Genomic DNA, 17,303 nt, shown 5'->3' on the forward strand with positions numbered 1-17,303 from the left:
TGAGAATAAGGTGAAGCCGTCACTTTAACCGCCCCTCCAGGGTAGCCCCATACTCTCTAGAAGCCCCAACTGCCCTAACCTGTAGGGGCTTAGTACGTGAGCTTCATTGTTTCTAAAAGAGCTGTTTTATCTTCCCATCTGCATGCATCATCAAAGAGCCATTCAGGTGGATTTGCAGTGCGTCAGTCACTGGGGTGGATGATCTCACTTGTTTCCAATTAGTTTGGAGTTTTAACCCTATCAATATGTTAGTCGGTTGCACCTTGGATGTGATTTCTCATTAAGGTTGAGATATATGATTAAGTACATAGTCATTACTAAAAGTTAGATATTTTACAATCTAAGAGTTGGGAACATTTTCAAGGGCTTTAGAATTACAACTTTAGTACCACAAGTAAAGGAATGTATAATCTGCAAACCGGAGCTAGAAATGCCTTCAATCTATAAGCAATCTTAATTCGCATGATAGAGAATTGTAAAATAAGATACAAGTAATCAAATACATAATTTGCAACATGAAAAAGCTTTTTCATTCTACTCCAGGTTAGACAGGTCAAACACCAGCGACCCAATTCCGACTTGAGCATCTCTGGAATAAGATCATATTCAAGGGAATAAACACTTGTAGGAAGAGAGATTTTTTTCATTACGGGGCATGGTTTTTTAATCATCAAAGAATGGGTGTAATGTTAGCAGTATATACACCATCAGAAAATTTGAGCTGTTGTAGAGCCGCACCGCTCAGAGAAGGGTTCATAATCGCAGCAGGAAGGCCAGAGGCACCACCATCTTGCACTTCAGAGCAGACAGATTTAAGGGCAACATTTAAGCCAAGTGACAAAGGATCAGTCCTCAAACTGTGGCACGGAATACATAATAAATAAATCCCTTATAAACAAACATGAAATTTATGCAAAATGCAGAAACTTATTTGTGGATTCTTATCGTACAGAGACTGGAAACTAGTCCCCCCGGCGCTCATCGCTGACCAAACACCATAGACGACCCATGGTGGAATAATTGTATCCTTTAGTTCAACGCTAAAACAAAGTCCACCAAAACCTGGTGGTATCATTATTGCATCACTAGTGTTTGAGCCACTAGATGATGTAAAGATCATATCAGCTTTCCTTGTCTCCTTACATGTCATCTAGAATTCAATACAAGCATTTAGTGAGCTTACTAGTAGACAAATCATTACTGCAACAGTTATGGTAAAATGTTTGAATGCACTTTTACCTCTGGAACATGTAAGGTTGCATTCTGGAATGGGACAGGTGCAAACAAGACAGGAACATCTGAACCAGTAAAGGAATGCAAGGTTTTCCTGAAGAACACACAGCAAGTGAAAATACAACAGGCAAGAGTTTCTTTTGACCCTGCATTTCACTACTAGAAACTGAAGAGACCCTTAGTTGCATACCTGTAGTTTATGAGTATATCATATAGAGATTGGACCTCCTCATGTCCACTAAATGAAAGGAGGGATCGAGAAGTGTTATCCACGTTCTCCATCGAAGAGCTCAGATGGAAAATCTACATAACAATTAAACAGTATGATCGTACTCGAGTGAAATAATAAAGAATAACAGAGCCCAAAAAGATATTCGTGCTACCTGGCCCAATTTTCGCTTCTCAATTTCCATAAGTTCAACCAAGTCGTCATCAATTGAGTGCTCCACTTCAACACCACCGAGTGGCATGGTAAAATTTATTTTCTAAATATTATTTTAGAATACAGTGTTATCAGAATACTAATACTAGTTATTTACTACACTTTTCAAGAGAAACTCAAAAATATTTAATGCAATTTAAATGATTCAAGTAGAAGGTAAAGGCAAGATAAAATTAGTTACTCAGAGAATGATAACAAATGCTGTTTAAGCCAAAGAGTAAAATAGATGAGCATACATTTTTTCTTAGCAAGGATCGTAGACCACGTGTAGATTGTGATACGTAAGCAATACATGAGCGCTTCTTTTTCCCCAATAAGTTGCCACCAATGAATAAAGCCACAAACTGCACAGTATAAACTGCAATTTTCACAAGAATCAAATGCAACATAGGAGAATGCAATTCTGAATCTAATAAGATTGGAAAAGACAGAAATGTGTTGCCCAAGTAACTTTCAGCCAATAACTTTGAAGCACTTGCTAGTGAAACTAATCTCAATGGTGCTTGCAAGTTGCAACTCAGCTGTAGGTTCTACTTCCAGATTTATTCAGTGGCTCTCAATTTACATTTGTGAAGAATCAAAACACAAAAGTTTGTTTCATTCAAGTGCACCTTAGAGATTATTAATTGGTGTCGGAAGAGACAGGAAGATTCAGTGATCATCAAACTAAAGTATGAGAAGATCTTTGACAACATGTTCTCTCACTTGGAGGCTTTTCAACATGCTAGATTTCTTGGGTAATGGACATACTCTAGTGCATGGGGAAATGACAGTCAATAACAAGCTTCACTCCTAAGTTCACTGTAGAAGGAGCCTTTGGCAAGATAACCGTCTTTCTTCATACCTTTTTATTCTTTTGATTGATGTCTTCCATCGAGTACTTTTTAAGGACAAGGAGGCTAGAGGGTCAAACTTGATACAGCTGCATTTTTTAAGCATTCGGTGGTAAAGTATTTGCAAATTCTAGTCATGGCATTCACTTTCTTCAGTGCCTTGAAGACTAACATCAGCAAATTCTCCATCTGCATGGGTCAGGAAATGAACATTCATGATAATTTAGTTGAATCTTTAGATGTCTATTGCAACACTTTCCTTTGACATACCTTAGCCTTCAGCTAGGTTTAAACAAACCAGCAAGGAATCATGGGATAAATTTATTGCCAGAGTAGAGAGGAGACTACAACCTTGCCAGAAGTCCTTTCTCTCCACAGGTTGCAGACTCGCACTTGTTAATAGAATCCTAATTTCACTTGTTTTCTACCCACTTCGGTGAAGGATCATTTAGACACTATTTGAAGAAACTCTTTTTAGCATCATCGTCCCAAGTCATAACCCGTCAGATTCCTTTCCTAGTGGAGCAAATTTCTGCTCCTGTGTACTTTGGCAACCTTGATGCTATCAGCTTGAAGGACTTTAATTAGTTTAGTTATGTAAATGGTGATGACTTTTCTCTGCGAACTTTGGCTTATCTTGGAAATTTGTGGTACAGCGTGACTTTGTGACATAGAAGTTGGGAATTAGACATTCTGGACTGGCATGGTCATTCATCTAGAGAAATATTTGGGTGGATAGAGACTTTTGTCAGTTAAGCTTTGGATTTGAAATTTCAAATCATCTTGCTTAACACAGCCATCTATTGGATGCCTCAATGCTCGGAAATGATTTTCCTACACTCTTTTCTGTTTGCTTGGACCCAGTTATCAAATTTCAATAGCTTAATCCTTCCAATCCAACTTTGGGGCTTTTCATTCTGTCATCCAATAATCTATGAGGAATTCACTGAGCTTAGTCACATGATTAACCTATTTCCAGAGTCCTCTGATGGATCTGGCATTGCTTGGATATGCATGAGCAGGCTTCATTCTCAGTAGATTTTATTTATATCATGTTAATCAAAGATGGCAGGCTGCTCAGATGGGCGAGATAGGTGTGAAAAAACATTCTCCTATATCTGGCTGACCCCACCTAATGAAATAAGACTTTGTTGTTGTTGTTATTATTGTAGGAGTACTTGTGCTAATAAGCACATTGATCTATCGGATTAGACTTGTGTTATTTGCTTAGGAGATTGGACAAAACAAGTCATCATATCTTCTTCAAATACCTAACTGTTGCATTTGGATGCAGCATCCGTTTCTCCTTATGTCATCCATAGATCATATATCTTTGGAGAGTTAGAGTACCAGCTAAAAATAGGCATCTCTATTTGATGGGCCAATGGACTCAGTTGGCTGTCAAATGTAAGCTTCTGTAGTGTTCTAATCTAGATGACTGATGTTCGTAGTTAGACCTCTTCTCATGTAACTCTTGGTTATCATAACAATGCAGTGACCTCGGATCAGTCAAATCAAATAATGGTCATTGCATAAAAAAATAGTTCTTCAGAATCACAGTAATGTAGGAACAACAAAGAGAGATGTATTTGGACTAACAAAACCATGTAAACTTCTATTTTCTTTACTTGAGTTAGGAACATCAGTGCCACCAGAAGAAGTAAAATGCAAATGCATTATATATTCCTCAAGCAGTAAGCCTGTAATTTAACTGATTCATTGAAAAAAAAAATCAAATGCAAGAAATTTCCCAGAATGATATAACAAGTAGGTTAAAGATAACGGAAAATCAATATGATTAAAGTTTAGCAATATACCATAAAACATGTTACAAATGTTCTTTCTTAGCATGTAGTATAGGCTTCGAAGTGAGTCTTCCCAATCCTGCTGCCTTTTCAGCCAAAAGTGCGCTTCTAGAAAATTATGAATATAAATGACAGAATAATACCAAAAGAAGCCAGTGGTCTAACTGTCTAAGAAATAATAATAATAATATATCAAAAAAATAAGAGAAATGGTTCATGAACTGACCTTCCTTTCCAGCAGATGAAGCTAAAACTGACACAACTGAAGCAGGTAGAGAAGACTGGGGATATACCCATGAGTGAAGTGATTTATAGAACTTCACCTGGGCAGTAGCACCATCTATAGACGACAAGCTGTACAGATTACAGCTTGCATCAATTGGGGGGGTTGCAAACGACCTATGGCACCTGCATGGGAAAGCAACCATTTTTCACCAAAAATGATACGACATGAAAAGAGAAAGAATCAAAACTCAACACTAATGCATACAGAAAATAATTATGGTATTTGAGAACTATCCAGCAGTTATAAAACCAAAGTAGAAAAACTGGTTCGACCAAAAAAAAAAACTCTAAGCGATCAGAGTTCCATTTGCTTCTATGCTCAGAACTACCAAAAACACAAGTTCGCCCAACCAACCTGAGTGATCAGGCCAAGTTGGAATGAGTTTACCTGACATTGGAACAATTCGTGTATCTAATCACAGATATACATATTCATCAAAAGAATCAAACGATAAACTGTGAGCATAAAACAAGTTCATGCAAAATATTGCAGATAGATTATTATATTAAAAAGCTATCTGGGAATCTCTTTAAGGGGCATAATTAGGGTAGTAATTGTCAACGTACCTGCATCATCAAAATAGTGAGGAGAGAGGCATCGAATATAAGCTTCCACATCAGGTATTCAGTAGATAATATATACAAGTAAATACCTAAGATAGGTATATTTTTCCCATTACATTAAGACAGTGATACCTTATTTTCACATCACACTAATTCATTTACAGAATTAGTTTAACTAGAGCAAAGAAGTATTATTTTAAGCGCCATATATGTTAAAATATGCTAGACACTTATATGAATAACAAGTGTAAAGAATGAACCTGCATCTCAATATTTCAAAAAAAAATAAAATCAGCTACAAAAAAAGACATGCTCAACAGACAGCTAAATTAGGATATCGATATTGTGCCATTTGCTTATAAACTAGAATCATAGTTAGGAAACTGAAAAGAATAAATAATTGTGTCCAAGTAACTGGCCATACAAAGGATCGCTATCCTATTGGCTGTACGCTCAGCATGTTTACAGCTACTGCATATTACAAAGAATATATATCTAAGAAATCCAACTATAGCACCCACCATTTAACAGATGATGAAGAGACCAACCGCACACTGGTTTTCAGGGTAAAATCAAAAGGGATTCTAGGACCTGACATCTCAAATTCAGAAGTGGTCCTACGACCTGACATCTCAAATTCAGAACCAAAAGCACTTGAATTTGAAGGATGATTATCCATTTTTCCAGGACCAAGTCCAACAGGCACCATAGTTAAGCTGGCAGGAATATGATGAACATCCAACCCCCTAAGTGCTTTTTCCTATGAAATACATCAAGTCAACAAGGCTTTGGAGCATAAACTAGAAAAGGTAGAAAATTTGAAGATGTACCATATCAATTTTGGCAGAAGTTGCAAGGGTCTCATCTCCCAGATGAAGCTCAACAACATTACGCAGCATATTTTGGCTACATCTATCGATCTTCCGGAAACCTTGAAAACTCTTATCTGTGCATGATTGATCAGCACCTTCAAGTTCATTTAACCCAGTCACATTTTCACTGTAATTAAAGAAGGAACTTGTCTTCAATTAATTCAATTAATAAATTCTTTAAATTGATAGGGGCAACCAACTAAATATAGATAATTAAGCGACAAGAAGAACAACAATACCACAAAATTGATGTTTTGCCCTCGACTTGTAAAGAAGGACCAGAAGGGTTAAGAACAACATTAGGAAATCCACTAACACTCGAAAGATCCTGTTTTAGAGGGAAAAAGAAAGTAGTAATCTCATTAGAATAGCTTTTAGAGCTGATTACTTACTGCAAATGCATGATAATTCAAACCTTGGCCATTGCATCTTCATATAAAACTCTACATCTTTCACTTGACTTCTTAATAGGGGTAGACATCATTGACACGAATATTAAAATATTTTTGAATCTTCAACTGTTCACTTTTCCTGATCTCAATATTAATCCAAGCAGTCAGCTAAGCAATATTAAAATGTATGAAATTTTGCTTGTTACCTTACCTTTCTGAAGCAAGACGAGTAGGCACAATTTTTTCTTCAATTATCTGACGATTTCTTTGCTTCAACTGTTCACTCTGTCATGTTGGTAAAACTCATCAACATCTGCTTCTCTAACAATAAGATCATATATAACCTCACATTTTCTACAATAGACATCAAAATCTCATTATGTATATATCCATGTCAAGTCCTCTCTATGTGATTCAAATGGAATATGGCTCTATAGGCATCCTCTCTATCTGCTACTGAAAGTACAAAATACTAGACATACAAGCAATCTATGTCCACTCCGTGATTTATAGAAGCATAAATGTCTGAAATGAGCATTAACCGAACAGATCCTGAATGAAAGTTATTATGTTAATAAATCTATCACATTGAGAAACAATTGTCTTAAATCTCATTACTTTGCTAGAAGCACAATTAGAATCACACTCAAATTTCCACAAGGGAGAGCTTAATCACCCATCAAACGTGGACTGGGTTAAAATGGAAATATAGCAGGCCGCATAAAATCACTAATCAGATCCACATAATACCAGAACAACTAGAATAAGCAACTACTGCTATGTTTGTACTTATGAGGTACAGAAAACGCAAGATGAAAAGAAAGTGATTTGATACTATTGAAGGAAACTACTAATTTAAAAAGTTATAGACATGTCTGCAAAGACAAATGATTCCTACTTTCTTATGTCAGACTCCTACAGATCTATGGTTGGATCTAGGAATGAATGAATTAAGAAAAATAAAATAGGTATAAAATGATCAGCGACAAAGATAAGTTTTAGAGCAGAAAGTATGAGATCCCAAAAAGAGAAAAATCGATGATTGACCATTACATTGTTGACAGGATAGCATTGAGCAGAAATTCCAGTAAATAAAACTTCAGGAACCAATAAAAAAACGACAAGGAGCTATGTCCTTTAGTAACGGAACACCGATCGAGTTTACTGGTACAGCAGAATAGCAAAAGATGGGTCTTGGCCAAACTGTACCCTAAGTTCCAATGGCGTCTTCCGCTTCATGGCTCCAACAGCCTCCGTTGCCTTCCGCAAGGCGACTGGCGAAGATAATCGGCAGCGTCGGTGCTGCGAGTGAAGGCAAGCGGCGACGAAGAAGTGGCGATAGAGGGCGACGAGATCGTCGCAGGGAGGCAAAGCGGGGGATTTGAAAAAACGGGCGAAGCGGGGGATGTGGAAGTTTCGGAAAAATGGGCACAATTTTGGGATCGAAACGTGAGGTTTTATACCAGTCTCCTCGGGCGCAGCTAAAACTCATGTTTTGAAACGAATCGATTTAAAAGTGGAACCCACCACTGACATCGAATAAAAGAGAGGGTACGTTGGGCGGATCACAATTAAGCTTCACTCAGCTTGTTACCCACTATTGAATTGTTGGTATTCGACTTGGTAACAAAAGTTTTGTTTCAGTTTGTTGAATACACTATAATGTAAGCTTAAATAACTGGTTAAATTAAATAAATAAATATAAATAGTTTATTAGAGCATTCACATTGAAATAATTAATAGGGTATTATAATATTCAGTGGGTGTTAAAATTAATGGGTGAAAATATTTGAACGAGACTGCCATCCAAAGCTCTGAATATTTAGGGGTGTGTATTGGATTAATTTAGTAGATAAATTAATCTAATAACTAAAATCTGATTTAATATTAAGTAACTGAATTAATTAAAATTTTATTAAAATTAAATTAACTAAATCAAATTAAAAATTAGATATTTCCGTTAATACTAAATTAATCAAATTTATTTAAAAAATAATTAAAAAAAAATTATACAAAATTAATATTACATTAACCGAATGATCAACCTTAAATGCGTTCATTGATTTTTTTTTGTATCCGTACATGAGTCTCATATCTCCTGCTCAATAATGTCCATGTGACTCATCAACGTAACCACAGGTCCCACATCTCATGCTTTTACCTTTTTTTCTTTTTTATTAATATATATGTTCTTTCTATTATAATTATTAAAAATTTTAAATTAAAATAAAAAAAGTTTTCTTATTTTAAATAATAATCATTTCAATTGGATAAATAAAATTAAAATAGTATTTATTTAATGTATAATAAAAATAAAGATGAATAAAAAGATAGCGGAATCCACCAATAATGAGTGTTAATGTTAAAATAAATATAACATAATAAAAGTATTAATATAATATGTATATGGCATGTGAGTCATATGCTTTTTGTTAAGGTGGTAGCTAGGTGTTATAACACCTATCAATATGAATGCTCTTGATGTTCAGTAGACAATGTTCATAAATTATTTATTAATAAAAGTTTTTTGAACATGCTATATAAACAAAGAAAATTTTAAAATGTACAAATAAATTTGAATTATCAAACTCAATGACTAATTAAATAAGTACAAATTTCAAACAATCAAATAAATTTGAATTAAGACTTAATAACATCCAAACAAATTAAACTCAAGCCAAACTTAACCAAATTTAAGCTCATAAAAAAAAAATCAAATTAAACTTGAATAATTATTTCAATAACTTAATTTTAGACTTTGACTTACTTAACTTATCTTAATTATTTTATTAAAATAAATTTGAACACTTCAAAGCTGGTACCGACTTTGCTTTTTACCATCCTAGTTGTTAGAGCTATTAGCCAGCCCGGTTCATGTTTGGTGAGTCAAAAAATATTTAGGGGGTGTTTAGTTTGTATTTTTCATGTTGTTCTCTATTTCATTTTATGAGAAAATGGAAAACGTGTTTGGTTTATATTTTACATATTCATTTTTTTTAAAAAAAAGAGAGAATATTTTCTAAGAAAACAGAAAACGAAAAAATCATTTTCAAAAAAATGAAAAAAAATACAATTTTCTAAATAAATGGAATAAAAATATGCAAACAAACCAAACACATTATTTTCCTATAATAACAATGCGTACCTAGATTTTTCAAATTAAAAGAAAACTTGAATATTATTTATACTCTAATAATAATAAAAAATCTTATTTTTCAAAATAGCTTCAATTAATAAGTGGCAAGTGATCAAGTGCACTTTTAAAATGATGAAATTTCTAAAAAGACGTATCTAATTTTAAGATTTCGTAAAGAATATATTTTAAAAATTAGCATCATTTAGATATTACATAAACTCTTTTAAAAACCAACACCATCCTATTTATCAAGACAGAAAAAAAAAACAGAGGAACATGAATTTTATTCTTGAAAAACTAGCAACGCAATAATCCTCGATTTCAAAAATCAATACTTCCGATGCGTCGGAAAAAAAAAAACAGAATTTAATCGGCTGTCGTTGGGTAAAATAAAAAATAAATGCTCAAAAAATGTGAAAGTTAGGTGCAGCTTTGGATAATTTCACAATTGTAATCAGTCAATTGCTAATTAAAAAACGGACGAAAACCGCGAATTAACGAGACGAGCCCCGTATGTTCCACGTGCCTCAAATTTCTTGACTCATTTGCCCCTACGGCAACCGTGTACCCTCGCCGTCTTTTTCCACACCCACGAGGCTAACTTAGTCAAATCACAACAAGTCAATCCGGTCAACATTATCTATTCCACAAAGCAAAGGAACTCCTCCCGCGAAGTCAACCAAGCCTCTCCCTTTTCAGTCACCGAAGTCCTCAAAAACAATTCGATAAATTCGTATCCATACTTAGCCATCTTTGATCCTTTGCTATATATTTATCCTCCTCTGTATTCTCTTCCCCTCCTCCAAATTCCATAGCCAAATCTAAATCTGCCTTTTTCTCTCTCTCTCTATATATATATAAAAGGTCCAAGGAGATAATTAATTAAAGAATTGAAGGCAGTAGCCGCGCGCAGCAGCAGCAGCTCCGAAGAAATTAAAGGAAGGAGATGGATGGCTCCAATTGCATGGGACTCATGGCGGTCGTCGCCGTCTCCGGCAGCGTCGCCCTCGTCTCTCTCCAGCTCCACAAACGTCTCGCCTCCGACATCATCAAGAAACTCGAGTCGGAAATCGGTACGTACGGTCTTTCCCTCGATTAAATTCATGAGAAAAAACTCTCTGATCGTCGAACTTTTGTCTGCAGGCTGTGTACGCAGTAGGGTGAGCAGCGAGGAGCAGCGGAGGAGGAAGAAGAGGGTGAGGTTTGCCTCCGACGTGGTCGAGCCGTCGTCGAACAACGAAGAGTATCGACAGCGAAGAACAGCATTGATGCTCTCGTTATGAAGTCCTTAACTAGTTTTGCTCTCCTTCAGCAATTAATCAATATCGTTGCTGATGATCTTTGTGTTATTTCTGTATGGTTGGATTTAGTTTGTCTTCTTTTCCCATTGGAAGAGCAAAAACATTAAAGCGTTTAACAACCTACTAAAGTTTACTTACTTCTCCAAGAAAAGGCAGTAGTTGATTGATTCTTCCAAGCAGTTGAAAGTGGAGACGTATTAATTAACTTTAAAGCTATGTATTGTTGAATCTTCCACGTAAATCTCTCCGTGAGGTCAAAGCTCTATTAATTAGTTAGTTATTGCAAGGTAAGAGAGTTTCAGAAGTTTCAGTTATAGTTGAACACTTTAATAATTGACTCATTGTGGTAAAAGATGAATACGTTCGTTCTCAACGTTCTCGTCAAAGGATACTCTAATAATGACTCATGAACTATTGACTTCTGCCCCCACTAATAATATCTCATATCTTAATTATCACATCGAGTTTTGATTTTATGAACTATTGACTTCTAGTTCGTGTTTATTTATTTATTTTAGAAGTTTAATATTTTTAATAAGTAAATAAATGGCAAGGCAGTGTAGCAGTTGACAAGGTCGGTGGACTAAATACTACGACATTTAACGTATTTATGGAAGAATTTATTATTTCATCATTTATATTTTTGGTATATATAAAACAAAATCAAACACGCGCTACGGCCCACACACGCAGCAGTCCACAACGACGGTAGAGAAGCGAGTATCTGTTAAGGGAGTAAGTTAATATTTAGGCGGAAGGAATCCGGCCGAGAAATAAATAGGGAAAACAAATCCCACCCAAAAGTCGCCCCCGCTCCCCAAGTCCACCTCCGGTTTCGGTCGCGGGCCCCACGGAGACGTCGAGGACACGTCCGCTTGGCGGGCAGTGCGTCGCGCTCACTTCTACCCGTTCCGTTTGTTGTACCCTTCTCGAGTGGCGAACATTTATTTTTCACCCACTTATTTTAATAATCTAATCGATGCCCACCCGTCCTTGTCCGGCATTATTTAACTTAATTCTCCCAAAAATAAAATATTTAAAATAAAAAATAAATAGAATGGCCACTAATTCCACAAAGGAAACTTATGATTTGATTTGCATTATAAAGGATTAAAAAATGATTTTTTATATCTGTGAGAAAAATAATAAATAAACAGATACTTCGCACTAAAACCAAGCAAAGCCGGAGGAGGAAGGTGAAGTTACCGCTTGCAGCAACACCGACACCTCATCTTGCCTTCCCTGCATGCAGCTCACAGGTGATGTTACCGCAATTATTAGTTTTACTATTGTGCCCATAATGTATATTGATATGGTCTTTAAATGAGAGGGTGTTTTTGTCTTTTGAGTACTTTAGGCGCCGGAGGTTTTTGCTCCTGCGGACGAGTTAAGGTCACGGGACCTACTCACCAGCTGTGGGCCGCTTTCGTAACCAGGCAACAGCCTGGCGGTGTGTGTCTCCTTACACCACGTGGATTGGTGTGCTTACTGCCCAACGTCGCACCACGTCATCTTGATTCCCCGCGTTCTATCTAATTCTTTCTCGTTCTCCACCAGGAAAAGAAGAGGGAAAGGGGTTTCCGCCACCGCCCGCGTCGCCATGGATCTTCCTTCCCTGGGCGGCGCTACTGATCTCCTCCTCGTTTTTGTATTCTCCGCCGTCGCTTTCTCCGTTTCTGTCTCTGCATCAACTTCCTCCTCTTCATCACTGGCAATGCCTGGATCAGACTCTTCTGCGACCGCATTGGCCACCGCGGCGACTTCCGCTGGGCAGATTAACTCCAACTCGGTCCTCGTCGCCCTCCTCGACTCTCACTACACCGAGCTGGCAGAACTGGTGGAGAAGGCCCTCCTTCTCCCGTCCCTGGAGGCCGCCGTCGGTCGACACAACCTCACCATCTTCGCCCCCCGCAACGAGGCGCTCGAGCGCGACCTTGATCCCGAGTTCAAGCGCTTCCTCCTGGAGCCACGGAACCTCCGCTCTCTTCAGACTCTGCTCCTCTACCACGTCGTCCCCGCTCGAATCGGTTCCGGCGGCTGGCCTCAGGCGCGCCACCCCACTCTTGCCGGCGATCACCTCCATCTGGAGGATAACAAGGTTGGCCTCGCTGCCGTGGTGCATCCGGACGCTGTGATCCGTCCCGATGGTGTGATTCACGGCATCGAGCGGCTGCTGGTGCCTAGATCTGTGCAGGAGGACTTCAATCGCCGACGCAGCCTTGCGGCCATTTCAGCCGTGCTTCCCAGGGGCGCGCCTGAGGTGGATCCCCGCACTCATCGCCTGAAGAAGCCGGCGCCTCCCGTCCCCCCGGGCGCCCCGCCTGTGCTCCCAATCTACGATGCCTTGGCCCCAGGACCATCGCTAGCGCCCGCCCCCGCGCCGGGTCCTGGCTCTGGCAAGCATTGGTTCGACGGGGAAAGCCAAGTAAAGGACTTCATCCAGACTCTTCTCCTTTACGGAGGCTACAACGAGTTCGCTGACATACTGGTTAATCTTACGTCGCTCGCGACGGAGATGGGTCGGCTGGTGTCAGAGGGCTACGTGCTGACGGTGCTGGCGCCCAATGACGACGCCATGGGGCGGCTGACGGCGGATCAACTCAGCGAGCCAGGGGCTCCGGAAGCCATCATGTACTACCACCTTATCCCGGAGTACCAAACGGAGGAGAGCATGTACAACGCCGTTCGACGGTTCGGCAAGGTGCGTTACGACACGTTGCGGTTGCCGCACAAGGTGGTGGCACGGGAGGCCGACGGCTCCGTCAAATTTGGCGCCGGTGAGGGATCCGCCTATCTATTCGACCCAGATATCTACACCGACGGCCGTATCTCCGTCCAGGGCATCGACGCCGTCCTCTTCCCACCCGACGAGGAAGCGCCGCCCGCCACTTCCCTCTCCCCGTCCGCCCGCAAGGCTGAGATCGCTCAGGTCAAGTCCAAGTCAAAGCTCAAAGCCAAGCTCAGAAGAGGTAACCACCATTCTCTTCTTCAAACCCTTCATCGGATTACGATATCTCTCGTTGGCACATTCCGGCAAGATTCCTTTTTTTTACATCGTTTGTCATCATACGAACTCACCAACTATACTTAGTCAATAACTTGCACATTAGCTCATCATGTGAACGAACTGTCGGTAGGGATTTATGCTTTTTTGTGAACGATTACTATTTGTCTTTCTTGCGTGCCTCTCCGATCTATCTTCTATTCCTCCCTTTTATTAGATGCAAAAGTAGAGATTTTCATCTCTAATTCTCGACCATTTCAATTGTTCAGCATATGCATTTGTATTCTTCTGGTTGCAATAGAAAACACCTCTGTGATTCATTTTTTCCTTTACAACATGGTTTTAGCCGAGTTGGTGGATGAATTTTTCTGTTTATTTTACATAACGTGCACCATTAAGTTGTTTGCATTGAGTCAATGCAGGGAAATTATTGGAAGTTGGATGCAATTTGCTTGGGGCTTTGGGTCAACGTTCTCGCTTTGCCACATGCCAATAAAGGAGGGGGGAAAATCTAAACGGAGAATCTATAGACCCCATCCATTCAACAGTCAATAAACATGTTCTTGGTGAGGTGATGAAGTTGAGTGTTTGTAATGTTCATACTAGTGAAAATAGTGATGCCTGAGATTCAAGAACATGTAAAGGAAGCCATTTTTTGTTTTGTTTTGTTTTGCTTCTGTTGTCATCCATATTTGTTTTACTACAAAGTCAATTCCACATAATTCCTTTTAAATTTCATTTTCTTATTTATTTGTGTTGGTTTAGGTATGAAATGTGAAACTCGTTCTTGTTATTTTACTCTCTAGGATGAATATTCCAGTGGATGTATAAAAATATTATAATTTAATAAATTAAAATATATAATATAAAAGTTTAAGTGTAATAAGTAATGACTTAATAGATAATTCATAAATAGTAGATGATGAATTATATATAATTAAGAGCTTTAAATATCGAGAAGTTTATTGAGATGTTTTAAGTATTATTGAAATGAAGAGAAGTTTATTGAGATGTTTTAAGTATTATTGAAATGAAGAATACTGGAAGTGGAATTTTGGATTAGATAATAAATGAGAATATTATAAAGAAAGTTAGAGTTATGATTATTGAAAAAAATCTACTAAAATATATCAATAAAAGTATTTCAATTAGGTAATGAAAATAAGACCATGATAAATATACACTGGAATATATTGGGATTAGTACTCCTATTAGATTGGGGCTCATCAAATATATATATTGAATTTGGATATTAAATATTTAAAATTATGACTAAAATAAATTTTATTTGAGTTTTATTTTCATCTAATTCAATTTTTTACTAGGTAAATTATATTTGGTTTATAATTTTTATTTTTTATATTTGACTAATAATTTTTAATTTTTTATAGATTAAAGTTAAATTTGATCATTTTTTATTTTTTTACTATATTTAATTGATAATTTTAATTTTTTACTGTATTTTTTTGGTAATTTATTTTTATTTTTTTATTAAAATTTAATGGATAAGTTTTAATTTTTATTGATAAAAATTTAATTTATCTACGAAAATTAAATTTGATTAATAAATTTAGAATATTTATTTGATTAAACTTATTAGTAATTGAATTTTTTTATAAAAATATTTTTAAAAGTCAAAAACATATTTAATATTACGCTAGTATTTCTCTTTAAATTTATTTTTTTCATTTTTTTTTTCATCTTCTTCATTATCTGATTTATATTCTTATTATCGTGTCTTTGCTGCAAATTATTATGTACGTTTTTTAATAAATGTTTAATAGTTAAATATTTTTAGATAAATAAATTTAATTAATAATTTATCAAAATTAAAATTTATAAAAATGCCAGTGACTATATCTGCTACTCGAATCTGTACCTCTAGATCATATAATAATAATTTTATCATTGCATCCAATGGCATAGCCAGGGTCTTCAAATGCCTTGGATTAAATTACGACAATAATAAAGCATACATGTATACTGAATATTTAACAAACATATAACATTTATATACCAATATCCTTTTATATAGTTCAAATTTCATACAAAATACTTCAACATCTACCTAAGCTGTGTTTGATGAGATTTTAGAGTATAAAACTCATCTATTACTGATTCCAAGTCTATTTTCTCAAACAATTATCATTCTATATAGAGAATCATGTAATCGGAAAGTAAATCATCATCCATCTTGTTGCGACATGTCGTTTTGAGAAATTTCATAGATGAAAAGGCTCTCTCTGTCGTTGCAGTTGATACATGAAAAGTCAATACAAAATGAATCGATCTCTAAATCATAACATAACTTTCAGCCTTTTGGGTCACAAGCATTTATCTATATAATGCAAAGAGAGTAGAAATTTATTGAAACTCACGATCACAAACTATGTCAAGTTGATAGTGTTCCAATTCAGCTCTCAAAACATGAATTTTTTGTTGAATAAAATCAGCCGGATAAAATTTTGATGCAAGCTTGCAAATGTCACCAACATTAAATTTTGTAAATGAATCAGTAGGATCCAAAGCTGAACAAAGAGTGAGAAGTTCCATTGTTGCCTCACTAAACCTACAATTTAGTTCTATCACTTGAAAATCTATTGCAGCATTAAAAATATCATAGTGATAATGATGCTCAACCGTGACATGATCCCATTGTTGACAATAACAATTAACTTTATAACCACAGTTCATATCAGGCATCTCGATATTATGTCGTTCACAAAAAGTCTTTACATTCTCAAAAAATTTATCCCAACCATCTTCTCTAAATTTTAGAAGGATGACTTTTGTGGTTGAGATAAATTTTAAAGCATTCACAATGTCTTGTGATTTATTTTATAGAGATTGACAAAGAATGTCAGTGATTTCTAAGATATTGTCTATAAAAAATAACACAAATACAAATTCAAAACTCATAATTATGTTGCATAAACCACAAGCTTCCCCACGTATTGTACCATTTGGCCTATTTTTACTGAGATTTTTAAGGATCTTACAAGTTGTTGCATACATGTCTATCAAGTTTCTAACAGAATCATAATGAGAGCTCCAACGAGTAGCACCGAGTCTATGTAATGTACCAATTTGATTAGCTCCTGTGCCAAACTCACACTCACCAATAGCCAACATATATGCAATCTCTTCTTGTTGAGCAAATTGTAAATCACTAAGATGTTTAGGAGATGAGGTGACAAAGTTTACAATGGAAGTCAAATAATAAAAGAATTGTCAAATAGAAGGCACATCCTTAGCAATTGCAACCAATGTTAAGTGTAAACGATGAGCAAAACAATGTACATAATAGACATATGGACAATCTCTAAGAAATAGCGCTTGAAGCCAATTTCATTCACCATGCATATTACTTGCACCATCATACTCTTGTCCCCTCATGTTGTGGATTTGAATATTGTGTTGAACAAAGATGTCAGAA

At 36.6% G+C, this 17,303-nt stretch overlaps 2 protein-coding genes and 1 long non-coding RNA gene across 3 annotated transcripts; 1 reads left to right on the plus strand and 2 right to left on the minus strand.

Annotated features, from left to right (window-relative positions):
* Positions 1–447: 447 nt before the first annotated feature.
* On the minus strand, positions 448–5,872 carry LOC121986469 (protein downstream neighbor of son homolog). Its single transcript, XM_042540440.1, has 10 exons — positions 5,711–5,872; positions 4,987–5,010; positions 4,540–4,721; positions 4,326–4,421; positions 1,912–2,033; positions 1,617–1,718; positions 1,424–1,536; positions 1,240–1,327; positions 951–1,150; positions 448–857 (listed from the first exon to the last, which is right to left on the minus strand). Exons 1-10 carry the CDS (start codon positions 5,869–5,871, stop codon positions 671–673), a joined length of 1,275 nt encoding a protein of 424 aa, XP_042396374.1. The 5' UTR covers position 5,872; the 3' UTR covers positions 448–670.
* A 129-nt stretch (positions 5,873–6,001) lies between these two features.
* Positions 6,002–7,852, minus strand: LOC121984046. Its single transcript, XR_006112762.1, has 5 exons — positions 7,636–7,852; positions 6,638–6,711; positions 6,450–6,565; positions 6,274–6,362; positions 6,002–6,161 (listed from the first exon to the last, which is right to left on the minus strand). It is a non-coding gene; the product is annotated as an uncharacterized LOC121984046 (long non-coding RNA).
* Positions 7,853–12,384: 4,532 nt separating this feature from the next.
* On the plus strand, positions 12,385–14,600 carry LOC121984014 (fasciclin-like arabinogalactan protein 16). Its single transcript, XM_042536766.1, has 2 exons — positions 12,385–13,832; positions 14,290–14,600. Exons 1-2 carry the CDS (start codon positions 12,464–12,466, stop codon positions 14,361–14,363), a joined length of 1,443 nt encoding a protein of 480 aa, XP_042392700.1. The 5' UTR covers positions 12,385–12,463; the 3' UTR covers positions 14,364–14,600.
* The last annotated feature ends 2,703 nt before the right edge of the window (positions 14,601–17,303 follow it).

Source organism: Zingiber officinale, chromosome 5B, assembly GCF_018446385.1.
Source record: "Zingiber officinale cultivar Zhangliang chromosome 5B, Zo_v1.1, whole genome shotgun sequence".
In the NCBI taxonomy this organism is placed as follows: domain Eukaryota; kingdom Viridiplantae; phylum Streptophyta; class Magnoliopsida; order Zingiberales; family Zingiberaceae; genus Zingiber; species Zingiber officinale.

What these genes read in the sequence shown, in the direction of transcription:
- LOC121986469 (XM_042540440.1), bottom strand. Translation starts at nt 5,871, where the DNA reads ATGGTGCCTGTTGGACTTGGTCCTGGAAAAATGGATAATCATCCTTCA. An exon ending in TTCATCTGCTGGAAAGGAAG is followed by an intron (nt 4,422 to 4,539) that starts GTCAGTTCATGA and finishes ATAATTTTCTAG; the next exon opens with AAGCGCACTTTTGGCTGAAA. An exon ending in AGAAGCGAAAATTGGGCCAG is followed by an intron (nt 1,537 to 1,616) that starts GTAGCACGAATA and finishes ATTGTTATGTAG; the next exon opens with ATTTTCCATCTGAGCTCTTC.
- LOC121984014 (XM_042536766.1), top strand. Translation starts at nt 12,464, where the DNA reads ATGGATCTTCCTTCCCTGGGCGGCGCTACTGATCTCCTCCTCGTTTTT. An exon ending in CAAAGCCAAGCTCAGAAGAG is followed by an intron (nt 13,833 to 14,289) that starts GTAACCACCATT and finishes GAGTCAATGCAG; the next exon opens with GGAAATTATTGGAAGTTGGA.